The sequence below is a fragment of the Fundulus heteroclitus genome, chromosome 4 (assembly GCF_011125445.2).
Source record: "Fundulus heteroclitus isolate FHET01 chromosome 4, MU-UCD_Fhet_4.1, whole genome shotgun sequence".
Taxonomy (NCBI): domain Eukaryota; kingdom Metazoa; phylum Chordata; class Actinopteri; order Cyprinodontiformes; family Fundulidae; genus Fundulus; species Fundulus heteroclitus.
Genome location: NC_046364.1, coordinates 29,040,644 through 29,056,176, shown reverse-complemented (window position 1 = coordinate 29,056,176; position 15,533 = coordinate 29,040,644). Strand labels below are relative to the sequence as shown.

Genomic DNA, 15,533 nt, shown 5'->3' with positions numbered 1-15,533 from the left:
ACTTTCTCACCGACTTTCAGCCCCCACAGAAATCAAATTATGAGATCAACTAAATAAAGTAGGATCATCATTAACAGGACCAAATGGGCTTAAAACTTTTTACTACCATTATATTTGCTGTTTATTTAGCCATAAAGTACAATACCTGAGCATGCTCTGGTCCAAAGTAAGAGGGTCCATACTGAGAAAGGTTGATAACTCGAGATTTCCTCTCTGGTTTATCAGTAGCGAAGTTCACAAAGTCATCTGTAGTAACGGTTGACACCTGTTTGAGCAGACAGCACAGATTTTAAAGCATCCATAGACAAACTTGCAACTTTTACAATAATTCTACCCAAAAACACAGCAACTTCATTCCCATTAGCTCTTCTCACCTGGAAGAGGTCAGCATACTGGTCTTCTGTGGATTTTTGGGGTCCATCGCCGTCAACAGCCTTAGTGGCTTTAGCGCTTTCTTCCGCTCCCTTGAATGAGGGGTCCAGGTCGGCCAACATCAAGGCGTAGAGCGGCAGAGGAGGGATGGAGTTGATCTCCGTGTAATCCCTTCCTCCGTCCCGGCCTGCCACGATTGTGTCCTTCGCTGTGCTGCCCGTCACGCTGATCGTTCGCGAGAGATGCCTCCTGGATCCGCCTTCACCCGCCTCCACGTCCCGGACCACAGCGACCTCTCCGGCTATACACTTTACCAGATGTGCAAGAATGGCCTGGGCGAATACGGACGCACGGGTTTAGATTTTTTGAAAGCAGCCCTTTCTGAACACACATTCTCACGCAAGAGACGGACCCACCTTGGCCCGTCGAACCTTGCCCAGGTCCATGAGCTCCAGCAGCTGAGTTGGGTGGTACTGCGGCAGCGTGGGCGAGAGAGAATGGGCTGCCTCGAACAGTCCACCTTCCTGTAGTCCCGCAGGCGCACGGAGGGCTTCGTCCACTCCGGTGCTGCCTTCAAACACGCTCTTGGACCTGGCTCTCCCTTCAAAGACCGAGGGGGTAACTGTGGTCTGACCTCCAGCGATGTCTGCCGATGACAGGTTGCCCTCTTCTCCTTCGCCGGGCTTCTTGTCCTGGTGCCACTGGGCGTACACGTGCATTTCACAGTCCATACCCACCACCAGGATGCCGTCCCTCACCCAGGACAAGGAGACCGGCAGCGACGGGGTACCGTCCACGGACGACAGGAGGTCAATGGAGCGAAGCAGGATCCAGCGCGAACGGATCCCCTGTTTGATACTGCCCCCTAGAGGAAGGGTGATTACAGCTACCCCCTCCTTGCTGCTGGTCTGCTCATTGACCATGCCGGATATGCGGCCGTACATCAGGATGTTAGAGCCGACCCCTACTGTGAGGATGTGGGAGCCATCCTCCTTTGACAGCCAGTCCAGGTGGATGAAATGCTTAATATTGGGCGAGCTGTGGTCTCTGCTCATGTACAAATCGGACCTGAAGGGTAATAAACAATAAAACGCATGCTTAGGACAACATAGATAACCAAATTAAGAAAAAAATACAAACACACACGCGGTTCGACTCTGACCTGCTGTAGACAAAAAGGTTGGAGTCGACGCTGACTCGTGGATCCAGCGTTGAAGAGGGTCTGACGAAGTCGTCAAGGTGGACCGTTTGCTCTAAGACCCACTCAGAGCCACCGGTGGATTCACACTCATAGATGGAGACGTGCATCGAGAAGTCTTCGACAGGATTGCGCAGCTGAGGAAGAAAAAAAAAACAAAACACTTTGTTACATCCAAAAATGAACGTCCTGCAGATGCTGGCTCTTTAAACAAAGGAGATGTCATAGAGATGTGGGCTCATCACAACGACTCTTTAAGGCTGTATGAACCCATGCTCTGACTTTCTCCATGAAACACACTGAAAACTAAAATCTAAGTCAGATTTCCAATTTTTTACGACTTAGACTTGAAATGCATTGAATGACTTCCTCTATCCTAGTTCCTCCCACATCTCCATTCTCTTCTTTACATAATGTGCATTTATATGATAATATATGCAACTGTTTTCATCTATGAGCAGTTAAGCAGCAAAAGCAAACTGATTTGTATTTATAATATTCACTAAAGATGCTAATAAAAGACAGAATTTGAATATCCTACCAGCCCTTGCCGTGGTTGCTTAAAGGCCACGGCTAGCCTGCCGATGTAGGAGCAGGAAACGGCGACGGGCCGTCCCGACACGCACACGGCGCTGTTGTTGTCATCCTCCTCGTTCATGAGCGCCCACGGTTCCCAGCGGTACACCCGGCTGTCCACGTCGCCGCCATCCTCGCCCTCCACAGCGCAGCGCCAGAAGCGCACGTGAGAATCCGAGCAGGTGGTCACGATCAGGTACGGAGCCAGACACACGGGGTAGATGGAGGAGGAGCTCAGATGGCCTGGGAGAAGGAGCGGGGAGAGGGAGATCTAAGTTTTCAAAAAAAAGATTACAACCTTTCCCAAATCAACCAAATGTCTGGAACAGTGTTCCTACAGCATAAGGCAAGTTCAATTCAAGACTTTTTAAGACTTTTTAATGCCACTTGAAATAAAAAGTTAAGATCAAATTCACGATAAACTGGAAAAACCTGGTTGCGACAACTTCACCCAAATGTTTATTTTAACATAACTCATTACTTTCTGGCCCAGTAGACATGTTTAAAATTTTGAAAAAACATTTCATATTGGAAGAAAGCTAAAAAACACACAAATTACAGATATATTTTTAACAACTACTGAACTGAATTCACAAACTTTGTTTTGTTCCCTACTAAAATAAACTATAAATCAGTGCCAACTCTTTTTCGCAGCTATGGTCCGGCCGCAACGGTTTTTATTGGTTCTGCTATCGAGACGGAACCAATAATGGTTACATTGAGCCGTTCAGTAAATTCAAAAATATATAATTGTGTCAATTATTTTACTGTTTGGTAAGGATTACAAAAATAAAATCCTATTTATGACCTGGTAACAATTTTAAGACCTAAGAAAGACTGATTTAAGACATTTTAATGCCAATTAAGGCCTTAGTTTTAAGTTACAGAATTCAATGCCTTTTAAGACTTTTTAAGGATCCGCAGGAACCCTGTGGAAGCACGCTTTTCCAAATTATCCAAGAGAAACATAAAGTTTGAGGGTTACACTTTATTTGATATGTTATGTGTTATTTTATTTGTTATGACAACTTATGACAACTTAACTTAACCTTGTCTCTGTTAATGTCAAGTTGTCATAATAAAGACATTTTAAGCAATGTCAACTTTGCTTTAATAGTGTCATAATTTACCGAATGACAATTAATGACAACAGTCCTAAACATTCATAAGGAGTCATTTATGTTTATTACAGGTGTTATTGTCATGTTTATGACAGTGTAATGTCAGTCTTATGTACACCCCTTCAAATAAAGTGTTACCAGTTTGAGTTCAAATCTAGTTGATTTAACTTCAAGATTAAAAAAAAATGTCCAACAGGTTGGTGCCACCCAGGCAAGAATATTACGAAACGGATAAAAGTTCATTTGGTGGACCTGCAGACGGTGTTGCCCTGGTAACCTCCACCCCATGCGGTAAGTCCAGCCGCTTGCTGTACACCAGCTTGGAACTGAGGATAAGTTTGCTGGCTGATTGCAGGTTGGCTGAGGAAGCGGATCGTGGCAGGGGTCTGATTGGAGAGGTCTCCGGGGAAGAGTCCGCATTCACCATCTGATTGGGGACCATGAGCTGGCCCTGGAAGCTAAACTGTTGGCTGGGCTCATCTGGAGAAGGAGAAAAATCGACGTATGCTTCAGCGTCGGTTGTGATTTGCATGATCTGGCACAAAGCTGGGTGCGTCCTGAACTCACCAACGCAGGCCTGCACAGACTGGAGGTGCAGGTGCCACATCTGCAGGACGGAGTTCCCGTTTAGATCCTTTTCTATCACCACCAAGAAGAATTTCTCAGAAAACGGGGCAGGTTGGTAATCTGGATAGGTTAAAAAACAAACAAACAAAAATAATGTTTTTTTCATTCACTGACAGAAATAAAAAGAAGAAACCAGTTAAATGTGGCAATTATCCACTACCTTCTCCAGCTGAAAAAGCTGGTGTGTATGCCTCCGATTCTTCCTGAGGTTTGTAACCTAGAATGAAATCCTCTTGGAAGACATGCAGCAGCTGGGTGTTGGAGCCACACTGGATGCACAGAGACGTAGCATCAGACAGATGTACGAGACTTTAGGACTGAAAAGTCCAGCGCTGCTATGAGCTGGGTGTGAAAACAGCGCTGCTAACCTGGTTTGTAATGACGTCCAACTCAATGATACAGCCAGGTCTGGCAGTGGACTGCTGACTGACGATGTTGAACACCTCGCCCACCAGTTTCTGAACAAACATAGAGATGAACATTTGGTAATTACCTATGAACTCTTCTAATGTTTTTGCGAGGCAAGGATTAGCTGTAAAAGGTTTTGAAGGCTAAACGCTATGTGTAAATGATGCAGCCCTTTATAAAATAAACTATGAGTCATCTCAGAATAAAACAAGTTGCTTATTTTTTGTATCTTTCTAACTACAGATGCATGCTAGGGAGAGATCCAGATTTACTCCTTTCATGCTTAGACTAAATCTGATTCAATTCGAGTTCCTGGCTTTTAATATGACAAAGATGAGAAACACAAAAATCCAGATAGATTAGCTCCACAGAACAGAGATTTAAAAAGTATGATTTTACTTTTTTTTTTTTCATATCCAAGAGAGAAATAACATATTCTAAATGAGCAGTGATGGATGTGTTCACTCACAGATGTTTCAGGGTCAGACAGCTCATCCAGGAGCTTTCTGGCATCCACAACAGCTTGATAGAGGCGCAGGTTTTTACCATCCGATGCCACAAAGCAGGCACTGGCACTGTTACAGTAGGTTCCTGACGGGCAAAGCAGTTTGTAGTTTAAGTTATGTTAGATTCAGATTCATAAGGACACTTAAATATAGTCTATTGTTAAATGAAAAGCTTTGTTATTTCATGTAGAGAGAATTATATACTGAATAGATTCGAGCGCTGTGGTTAATAGCTTAACTTTCATACAAACATGTTTACAACTAGAAAGCAACAATAAGACGTGGCAAACGCAATTAACCTTTTAGAGAAAATTTGGCATGGAAAGTGGTTTATCTTCATAAATACCAGCCTCAAAGGGATGCACTTTAGTGGCTAGAAAAGGGGTCTTCAACCTGTGGCTCCGGAGCCACAGGGGGTTCTTTGGACCCTACACAGTGGCGTTTAATTACTTAGGCTTAAAAAGTTGAGGGAACCAACTAAAGCTTCTAAACATTTATATCATTAAAAAAATGCAGGATTTAGCAGTTTTCATGGTTTCTCAAGCATTGAATTTCAACAACAGAATGAAACTAAAAGTACCAGTAATAAATAAATAAATAAATAAATAAATGTCCATCCCATGGAAGAAAATCTTTTTATCCTCCATTTGCAAATATCTTACTTTTTTCTTTATTTTAAACCCTAAAAACAAAAATAAGTTGATGGCCTTTTAGAAATGAGAACAAATTTCCTCTACTAGAGTTTTAATAAAGATTTGAAGTTGTCTTTTTCCAAAATGTTGTGTAACATGTAACAATTCAACAATTCTATCTTAGAAAAAGTAAAACTTCAGTTTAAAATAAATGTTAAAAATCCTTATTCAAAACAAAGATATTTCTCCTCCCTGCCATTTCCAATATGACTTACTTTACAAAATTTACCCTTGACATTATGATGATTTGGTGACAAGGTTATCCTCATTCAACCAAAATAGCTCCGATCAGTCACTATATTATATTATATTATATTATATTATATTATATAATATATATATATATATATATATATATATATATATATATATATATATATATATATATATATATATATATATATATATATATATATATTTATATATATATATTTTTTTTTTTTTAATCGTATTGGTCCAATATGTGAAACAGGCCCCATATTAACAACCGATGTTTATTTCCTTTTTGAGAGCTACTTCATTGGTACTGTCACATAAAGGGCTACCTGTACTTACCTTTCAACTAGGAGAATCAGAGATCACCTTAACTTTAAGTAATATAAACATGTTTTTAATGCTTTTGTTATTTTTAAATCTATGTAAATATAAGGATTATTAAAAAGGAAGAGAATAAAATAACATTTTACATGCAGCTCACTGGAGGGTTGTGCTGTTTTTTTTAACAGGCTTGAGGGAACCACATATGGTCCTGGGGGGCTACCTGGTTCCTGCGGTCACCATGTTGGTGGTCTAGATTATCACCTATATGCAAAGACCCATTTAGGATAGCTTCCAGTCAGTACATCATTTTACATGATTTGACATCACCGAAACGTAAAAGTGTTGCAACAAATCCTGATTTTCCTAACTCCTTGCTCAGTCATCTGTTTCACAGTGCATCCAATTCTCTGTATCAACATTTAGGCCAGCTTTGTGTATCTACTCTATTCCAAGTCGTGCTGTTACTGAAGGAAGAAGACTCAAAGTTAGCAATTCTCAGTATAAGTGAAGCATTTAAAAGTGAAATCACACAAAAACAGAGATGTAAAAAGCCATTTCACAGGAAACTGTATTTTGTGAATGTACAGACGTGCCCGAGATTCATTCAGGCTTCTACAGAAAAAGAAAGTGAGACTTATAGCAGGTAACAGCGAGGTGGAATGGAGCACAGCACCGTCTTATGAGCTTTCAGTCTCTATTTATGGAACGATGCTCTGGATCTGGAAATGTTGGCAGCATATTGGAAATTTCTGATTCTAGCTTGAGATCTATGTTTCAAAGAACCTGTAAACATGTAAATTGATAATGCACATATTGTGACAAAAGTTAAAGAATGCTGACTCTTTACAAAAGGTATAATGGCTACTGACAGATCCACCAGCAAAGGTTTTGACTCTATGGTACTGGGGTAGGATCTAGTAAGTTTATACTTCATCCAACTTCATTCCAACCACATTATTGAGCTGCTATACTGTAAATAATGGGAAATATAATTTTTTTTAAGTTTTTATTTAATTTCTTTTGCATCTTTTACTCTTATGTTCCAATGATGTTCAAAATAAACTAAGAAACCAGACTTAAAAAATGCTAACCAGTCACCAACTTGTGATTGGCACAGTCTCTAAAATGAAGATAGCGTCCGACACGAATTGCATTCCGAACAATCCTTTATGACATCAATATTGGACACACCGAGAATGAAATATCTGCAGCACCTTCTGCAGCCCTGGTGAGGAGCACTTACCAAGCACAGTGCTGGGTACCAGTGTAGGCAGCCATGCAACATTGCTGAAGGCGGACGTGTGCAGCGAGTTGATACGGGCCAGTTCAGAGACCCCTCCAGTGCAGGACAGGGGTCCGATGTGGTCCACTCTCCACAAAATCAGCTCACTGTAAATGGCGTTTGGGTCGTGAAAAGTCCTTGTGGCTGCATTGCGAAGCTGCTTCCTGTCAGCGCAAATGTAGAACAGCATCTTTAATCTTATGTCAGGCAGACGGGATGTTTAACACTATATGATATTCATTGATAATGCGCTGCAGTAAACAAGATCTTGCATTTTAACAATGAGCTTCTACTTCAGTTTTCTTTACATTTGTCCTGAAATATAAAAAAAAATGTGTTTGTAGAGAAAGCAAACATATTATCAGGCTTTGGCTGGATACAGCTTTCAAACTACAGTCAAAAAATAATAATTCACCCAATTTATCCTGCAGATTGCTTCTCTGAGTGCAGGATGGATTCTTTTAGCCATTTTTTAGGCAACTTGAGTGTCAGTATTGATTAGCACCGCAGTATAGTGTAAGTGCTGGAAACAAAGCAGCAGTAAACAAAACCCTGTGCTTCTGATCCGGAGGACACAGAAGGGATAAAAAAAACGGCTCTCTCCTTATTTAAGAAGATACCGGACATACAGCAGAAAGGTTTTATACCCAGAGCCGTATCACAATGATTTACAGTCCGTTTTCCCCTTCCGGTCGGACAAATAAGGGATCCATTATTCACATTTGTTTTGCTTCTGTACCTGGGAAGTCCTTTTGGCGGAGGAAAGGACATCAGCTGCTCCCCTTCCAAACTGCCGGGGGCCGAGGGAGGGGTGAGCAAGGCGTTGTGGTGGGAGGAGGTGAGCAGCAGCGGCAGCACCGTGTGACACGCCTGGTCGTTCAGGTGGAAACGGTGTCCGCAGTACCGAATCTTGTGAGATACAGTCAGGACGTTGGAGAAGCCAGAGCGCTCAGCAAATGTCACCGCCCACTGTGGTCACGGAGGAAGACAGTAGTTTGTGAGAAAACGAATAAATTACACGCAGATCTGTACAGTAGGATTTTTATAACCTGGGAGGAAAATGTTTCTAAAGTGCCCGAGTATAAAACCAGTCAGAAACAAGACAGCGATTCCCAGCCTCGTACCTGGTTGAGAGATCCGTCGACGTGCTTCGAGATCATCATGACAGCGGGGCTAATGCCCGGGCGAAGTTTTGGTGAGGGGGACACGGCGGTGGAGCCCATGCCGGTGGATATCGAAGCCGAGCGCGACATTCGCTGGACCATTCTTCCCTGCTCGCCCGTCCCGGCGCTCTCCCCCTCGGTCAGAGTGCAGGCGTACATCAGGATGTTTTTACTCAGGGAGTTGGCGTCACCTGTAGGAAACGCTACTGGAATGCGCGAGGAGAACGAGACCTAGTGGAGATTGGAGGAGAAAAAAATAAATAAACATAGGGTGATACTCTGGGTCTTTTCTGCTCTGAGGACACAAAAGGGAAAAGTTAAACCACTAAGTTCTGAAGCTCATTTAACCAGAACTCCTATAAGCTGGTACTTAAAGGTGCAAGGCAGATCAAGCTCACTTTGGATATAGTTTGCCACCCATTAAATTAACTGGTCAGTTATTTTATTTGTGCTGTTATTTTGTTGTTAATTGCCATTTAAGATAAGGTACACCCCCAAAAACAAGTTTCATTCCACTAACCGCTCTGATGACATTACATGAGGCATAGGACAACTACTCTTGAGTATACCATTAACGCTTTATTGTTGTTTTTCTTTATTTTTATGTCCACATCGAGGACTAAGGCCTCCGTACTCGGGCTTCGCTGCTACCCATGCTCCACCGGCATGGCCGTTAGATGGAATAATTTAAAAAAGGAACATAAACAGCCTCGCAACAATTGAACTTGCGACTCAAACGCTTCAAAATCAATGTTTTAATTTGTTGCAAGTCACTCGTCTGCTAAACTACTCAGTAATACCAGCTGATCAGGTCTTGTGCCTCTGGTGATGCCATTGAAGAAGGACACTTAAAGTAGATTTATCCGTATTTATACTCATTGCACTTTTAAAATCTCTGACTTTTATGTGTTTAGAAATCCCACAGTAGATATCCATACTTTGTTACCCCACAGTATTTTTACTGTCACTGTGCATTTGTAAGTGGAAATGAAAATCCACCGCTGGACATTACCTTTAACCATTTTGGGCTTATTGGCTATTAAAAGCCTAGTTCTTATTTTGCAAGACCATCTTCTTCAAATTGATGTTGGTTAATTGTTAAAGCCTCCATAAGTGCTCTTTTGACCCTTTTCAAATATGAAAGAGTGACCTAAGAGGACCTGATTGGAGGCCAATCTGAATATTATCAATCAAAACACCAGGACAACGTTTACCTTACATATACCGTAGTTATAACTCAAACTCAATTGGATCGTGTCAGTTGCTTATATAAGTACATATTCAAGTACAGAGTTGCAAATCCAATATATTTAGTTTTCTGGCTTACCTGAACTTGTCTGAAAATTCCCTGGTTGAATTCATCCAAGTACTTCACATGCCAAACCAAGAAGGAACCGTCTGTGGGATGTATTGTGAACAACATGTCTGGGCTCTTGTTCCACTCTATGGCCAGGGTCTCCATCTTCCTTTCCAGCAGCATGGACGGTAAAGGCATGCTGGAGCTGGATCCAGGGGAGGACGCCTTGGTGCTTCCTTGTTCCCCTGAGTCGGCCTCTTCTCCGTGCTCCGAGGACGCTTTGTCAGACATCTCATCCAGGTCTAAGGAGACAAACAGAACATTCATTTTCACCACTTGATGCCTATTTTTTGTTTTGTATTGTTCAGAAAAATCATGCGAGGGCCTGAATGTGAGTCGTACCAAAATCGAACTTCATGGGGGAGCCCTCAGGATCAAGAGGTTCCTCGGTAGTCGGGTCCAGGTGCTGCTCAGAGAACTTACGGAGCTGCGTCATGAAAAGGTCCATCGACGAAGTGAAACTGAGGTCTTTGTTGTTCAGCCAGTGTACAACAAAGCCTCCGCCACCGGTGCCGTCTTCAGGGTTGAAAACTGAGGAGTCAGCCAGCGCTGACGGGATATCTAAGAGGGGAAATGGGTCCAAGCGAGAAAAACAGAGTGACAAAGGTGAAATTGTCGTTTGATTATTGGAGAGTGTCAAACGAAAACATTTTAAACAACCCACCTGTGTTTGGGTTAATACTGGCGGAGATGTGGAAGTGACACAGGGCGTTGGCATGGTGAGCAATGTGGCGATGGGTATGAGCGTCCTGTGTGCCCAGCTGAGAGGGCAGCAGCTCACTGTGTGCCACCAGAGCAGAGGACCGCCGTCGACCGCGCCGCAGCTGTTTCAGGTGGTGGATCGACTGAGCGAGCAGAATTTGGAAATTAAAACCATGAAAGAGTTTGAATGGCAGATGTTCGTTGAAGAAGAGTAGTTTGGGATGGAATACCTCTAAAGCATGCTGGATCTTGTCCTTATTTCCTGCCAGGCCTGGGAGGCTGGAGCTGAAGGTGTGAGTGTTCTCAGTGATCTGCCCACCGAGCAGACTATCTTCTGGTAATAGGGTTTCTGACCATAACCTACACACGCCGTCCTCGCAGGATGTGAGCAAAACATTGCACACGGTTCCCCTAAAATCAGAAAAATCAAACGTTAACAAATCGTTCATTATCCAAAATGTTTCTGAACTGAAATTGCATTTTAAAAACAAGAGACAGGTGCTTTTCAATTTTAGGGTTTTTAAGACATCTGGCCTCCAACTATGAGGTGCAGTTCAAAATCAGAAACAATTTGACTGATCGAGGCTTTAATTTTACACCAAACTAAGTTTTATTGTTATACAGTTTTATAATAATTAAATAAATATATGCACATATAAATTATTTAAAATACCATTTCTTAATATCTGCTAGCTTTTAAAAAAAAATGCTGGAAAAGAAGAAGAAATCCACTTCATTTCCGCCAACAGAAACAATAACATCTAATCTGCAACAACACAGTCTGATCAATCTCTTCAGAATCTCCTTTCTTTTGTCATTGCTATTTAAAGCCAGCTCTGAATTTTCAAAGGATTTGGATGCTGTCTGAAATACAATCCCCTGAGGCACACCTTTACTATATTTTTCAAATTTGATTTTAGTAGGCCATGACTGAAGCTCTGTATCGATGATATTCCCATCAGGTCATTACCATGTTCTAAAAATGCTAACTTCTAAAATATTTTCAGCTGCCTGATGAAGGTTTTCCAGTGGTCCCATACAATATCTCTGTGCACTATCATTAGGGTATCCTAAGGACTAAAGATTCATTTGGGATTGCTAATTCACGGTAAGCGGCAGCATGTTTTAATGTATGTCAATTCTGTAAACAGATTCATGCATCAAACACACACATGGTAATATATATCTCTAAAATTGCAAGTAAGAAAAAACAGGCATCGATCACAGCCAAAACCATTAACAGGTGTTTTACAAAGACTGTTTAAAAGCTGAAATAATGTGTAAGAACAATAAAAGGAATGTAGCTAATGCAAGCACTGGTCGCGTTAAAACATTAAAACAGAAGGTGTAAAAATACATTATTCTGACTATAATCCTGTGCCATTTCTTACTTGGGCATGTATTTGCTGGTCTTCCTCCAAGACATACCCGTAACCGAGCGAGGGTGGGCCAAGTAAACAAAGGAGAAGTGAACAGGTGGACACTTTTTATCGGACAGGTCCTGGACCACCACTGCTGAGCGCCAGCCAGTGGTGGGATACCACACCTTGAGTAAACAGTCATCCTGAGCAAACACAAACATCCACATACAGCATGAATATCAGTCAAAGCTCACACATATCATAGTTTTTTTTTTTCTTCTTATTGTTTGGCAATTCATCATTAGGGGATAATCTTGTACCTTCCCAACTGTTGCAAAGTATTCCCCATCAGGAGACCACTTGGCGATGTGAATAGACGCAGCGGTCCTGTAAAGAAAAACAGGGACGAACACGTTTGGCTATGTTCACTTTTCAAAGGGAAGTGCTGCACTTATGAAAACAAACAAAAAAGGTATTTTGCAAGCTCTGAGTGGGATTTTTTTTTCAAGAGTTATTGCTGGTTGACTGTGAGCATGCACTTCCCTGTGTCATCATATACCAATTAGTAACATGGCGTTTATGTTTACACAGCTTTAAGCCACGTCTGCTGACTCGGGAGCGGCTTACAGCTGGACATAAAACCATTTTATACAAGCGGAGAGCAGTGTGGAGACTACTTAACATTTTACAAGCAAAAATTATAAATCCCAAAGGTTCAAGGTGTAAACTGTACATTCAGAATTTTGTAGATTACTGGGATGGAAAAAAAATTATAATTTTTAAAATTTTAATTTTAATCTGCAAAAGCAAATACAGATAAACATAATAACATTTCCCTCAGTAAAAGTTTTTTTTAGAGATAAAAACATTTGTCATTCAAAGGGACATTTAAAAACTAAAGTTAAGGGGCATATACAAAAACATTTTAGAAGATGAAAGCAATATAATCCAGAAAGTATGAAACAAACAAAACTCAAACGGGGCCTTTCCACCATGCATTTTTTAAAGTGAATAAGTAATTTCAAAACTCCCATTTCTGCAACAAAAAGTCACACCCAACAAAACAGTAAGGCAATACTATATGAGGATAATGACGTAGCATCTGAGATTGCTCTATCTGGGAACTTCCCATTGTAATCACAGAAGAAATTATAATTTTTTGTCGCTTACTGGCAGGACAGAAAAAAGAAAGAGAGAGAGAGAGAAAGAGCAAGTCCTCTCTCTACAAAGATCATCTACAAAAGATGCGTGGATGATCACCAAAGAGTCTTTCTCATGGAAACAGTTTTCATTTTCGAAAACTTTTCTCTCAAGAAACTATCAAGGAAGCAGAAAACATGCTGTTGGACAACACAGAAATCAGGAAGACAGTGCTGGGTTCCACTCTGTAAACACAGCCGGTATAAAAATTCATTCATCCCTGTGTTTATCAACCTTATTAATGATTTAAGAAAGAGAGATGAGCTGGGATACAGGAGGCCTCTTAATGACCTGCTGATGAATAGTCTTCAATAGGAATGATTGTCACTCATTACAATGCGTCTGAAGATGATTGGACACTGATGTGACTACTGTTTTGTGACTTTTTATTAATTCACTTGTTTTGTTCTTTTTCCTTAAATGCTATTTATTAGACATTTTAATGTTTTATTTTGTGGACTGTTTGTTGTGATAGCAGCTTTCTTCTGTCCAGAAAGAATTTCTCCAATACAGAAATCTTCAATCATGTTTTTTTTGTTTGTTTTTTTTTCCCCAGGTAAGGAGAAATCCAAACTTGATGTGAGAAAAATCCAACAGCGTTAACGCTACGGCTAGGACTGATAGCTTGAGCAAGTAGTCAACAGCCAGAGTGATGGGATGTCAGCAGCTGTTGTTTGTGAGCAGTTTAGCAGGAAAGAAAAGGCTTTTTATTTTCAATAATTGCCAGTAGTAACGTTGTTTTGACGTCTGTGTGAGCCAAATGAAGTACAGAATATTACAAAGTTGATGGTGATGCTGTTTCCCAACAAAAGGAAAGTCCCACAAACTCTCCCTTCATTAAAAACAACGAAAAATACACCAACAGGCTTTGCTGAGACTTAGAATCACCTCAGCATTGGAGTTGACAATAAACTTTCATTTAAGTCATGTATTGAACATGCTATCAGGAAGTTGGATATCAAACTAGGGTTTTTCTTCAGAAATAGCTCTTTTATTGTCCACCCTGTGATGGGTCGGACCCTTAAAGTTTAGTAGAGTTTTCAGAAATGATTACTTTTAGTGATGTAAAAGGAAATTTTCATGTGGATGAATAACCAAAACGCATAACAATATTTTCATTTTCCCAGATATCTGGCTACTTGTGGGCTGGGCCTTATGCCTGGTTTATGCTTGACGCATCTGCGAGGTCCACGCGGCCTTGTTACGTCATTTTGGCTACCACACCTAGGACAATTCCTAACTACAAGGACAAAGCAGTGCAGAACAACAATATTTACCAAGCTCCTTCTGACAGAGGTTGGTAAATATAGACATCTTTATGATTTGGTCCATTAAGATCACCATGATCAATAAATTGTTAATTATTGGAGAGAAATCGCCGTCACTCTTGTACGAAGGGAAAGTGTTTTAAAAGGTCGGAAACAACTGTGTTTTCTACGTTTACATGTAGTGTGGTGTAGTACGCTTGGCAATGGAGCACAATGCTGCCCTCTAGAGTCCAGGAGAACAGAGCTAGTTTGGAGGAAAAGCCGCAAGCAGCACAAATGCTGCAGACGATGTGTCCGCACGTCTCACTTCCGTGTGGAACGCACATGCTTTAGGCAACCTTTGGTCTTGAGTGAGCATTCGCTGTTCAGTAATGCTCTGGCAACTTTTGGAAACCGTGTGCTCGCATTCTTACTTTCGAAAAATTATTTTACACATTATGGGATTGTTGACATGACAATGAATATAACCGTTATGAGCTACAAACCTAAACACAGCAGAAAAATTACAAAATTACATTATGCTCTGTGGTCTGGCTTAACCAATACTTTGTCAAAAGACCATTTGGGCATTGGCTTGATTTCCATTACTGGCTTTAGACAGCCGGCTTGTTCGATATTTGTTTGATGATTTTTGCTTACGTGGATGCAAAAAAGGTAAAAGCTTACTTGCACTGCCAGACACAGTTCCAGTCACTGAGGACAGGGTGGGGTTTGTCCTCCATCATCTGCCCATCCTCCTCTTCTATTAGGGCATCTGTCAGTGGAGGAGCCCAAAGCTGGAGTCGCTCGGTTGCTGCCAGGATACGGTTCCCTGAGGTCACGAAAGCACTTCATTACACACCCCATGTCCCGCAATGCCTTCCACAGCACACAGAGCAACATGCACAGGGTCATGTTTTCATACCACAGATGTCATTACAGACAAATCAAAAGGGACTGAGGATGAATGCTGTGTATATTGTGGGTCATTTTTACCCAGACAGGTTAAAACACAGAAAGCGTAGATATACCTTGTGGGTCCCAGGCCAGGTTGTAGGTGATGGCATCAAGAAAGAACTGTCCTGTCTTTTGCCACTGATAATTAAGTTGCTATTAGTCGGTAGGAGAGCGAGACACACCATGCAATGTTATTTGCACACAATTTTAATAGAAAATAATCC

At 41.3% G+C, this 15,533-nt stretch overlaps 1 protein-coding gene across 12 annotated transcripts in view; it reads right to left on the bottom strand.

Annotated features, from left to right (window-relative positions):
- The window catches only part of dmxl2 (Dmx-like 2), a 54,998-nt gene that overhangs the window by 28,297 nt on the left and 11,168 nt on the right, over nucleotides 1-15,533 (bottom strand). For all 12 annotated transcript variants that reach the window (XM_036136321.1, XM_036136324.1, XM_036136322.1 and 9 more), the window contains exons 4-24: nucleotides 15,384-15,462; nucleotides 15,040-15,184; nucleotides 12,226-12,292; nucleotides 11,936-12,108; nucleotides 10,775-10,955; nucleotides 10,507-10,687; nucleotides 10,185-10,403; nucleotides 9,813-10,084; nucleotides 8,447-8,716; nucleotides 8,062-8,291; nucleotides 7,284-7,486; nucleotides 4,772-4,893; nucleotides 4,263-4,352; nucleotides 4,055-4,163; nucleotides 3,835-3,954; nucleotides 3,520-3,747; nucleotides 2,112-2,389; nucleotides 1,535-1,707; nucleotides 789-1,440; nucleotides 375-704; nucleotides 146-265 (exon numbers count right to left, since the gene is read on the bottom strand). In XM_036136321.1, the coding sequence (XP_035992214.1) occupies nucleotides 146-265; nucleotides 375-704; nucleotides 789-1,440; nucleotides 1,535-1,707; nucleotides 2,112-2,389; nucleotides 3,520-3,747; nucleotides 3,835-3,954; nucleotides 4,055-4,163; nucleotides 4,263-4,352; nucleotides 4,772-4,893; nucleotides 7,284-7,486; nucleotides 8,062-8,291; nucleotides 8,447-8,716; nucleotides 9,813-10,084; nucleotides 10,185-10,403; nucleotides 10,507-10,687; nucleotides 10,775-10,955; nucleotides 11,936-12,108; nucleotides 12,226-12,292; nucleotides 15,040-15,184; nucleotides 15,384-15,462 (4,242 nt within the window). The remainder of the gene's footprint in view (nucleotides 1-145; nucleotides 266-374; nucleotides 705-788; nucleotides 1,441-1,534; nucleotides 1,708-2,111; nucleotides 2,390-3,519; nucleotides 3,748-3,834; nucleotides 3,955-4,054; nucleotides 4,164-4,262; nucleotides 4,353-4,771; nucleotides 4,894-7,283; nucleotides 7,487-8,061; nucleotides 8,292-8,446; nucleotides 8,717-9,812; nucleotides 10,085-10,184; nucleotides 10,404-10,506; nucleotides 10,688-10,774; nucleotides 10,956-11,935; nucleotides 12,109-12,225; nucleotides 12,293-15,039; nucleotides 15,185-15,383; nucleotides 15,463-15,533) is intronic.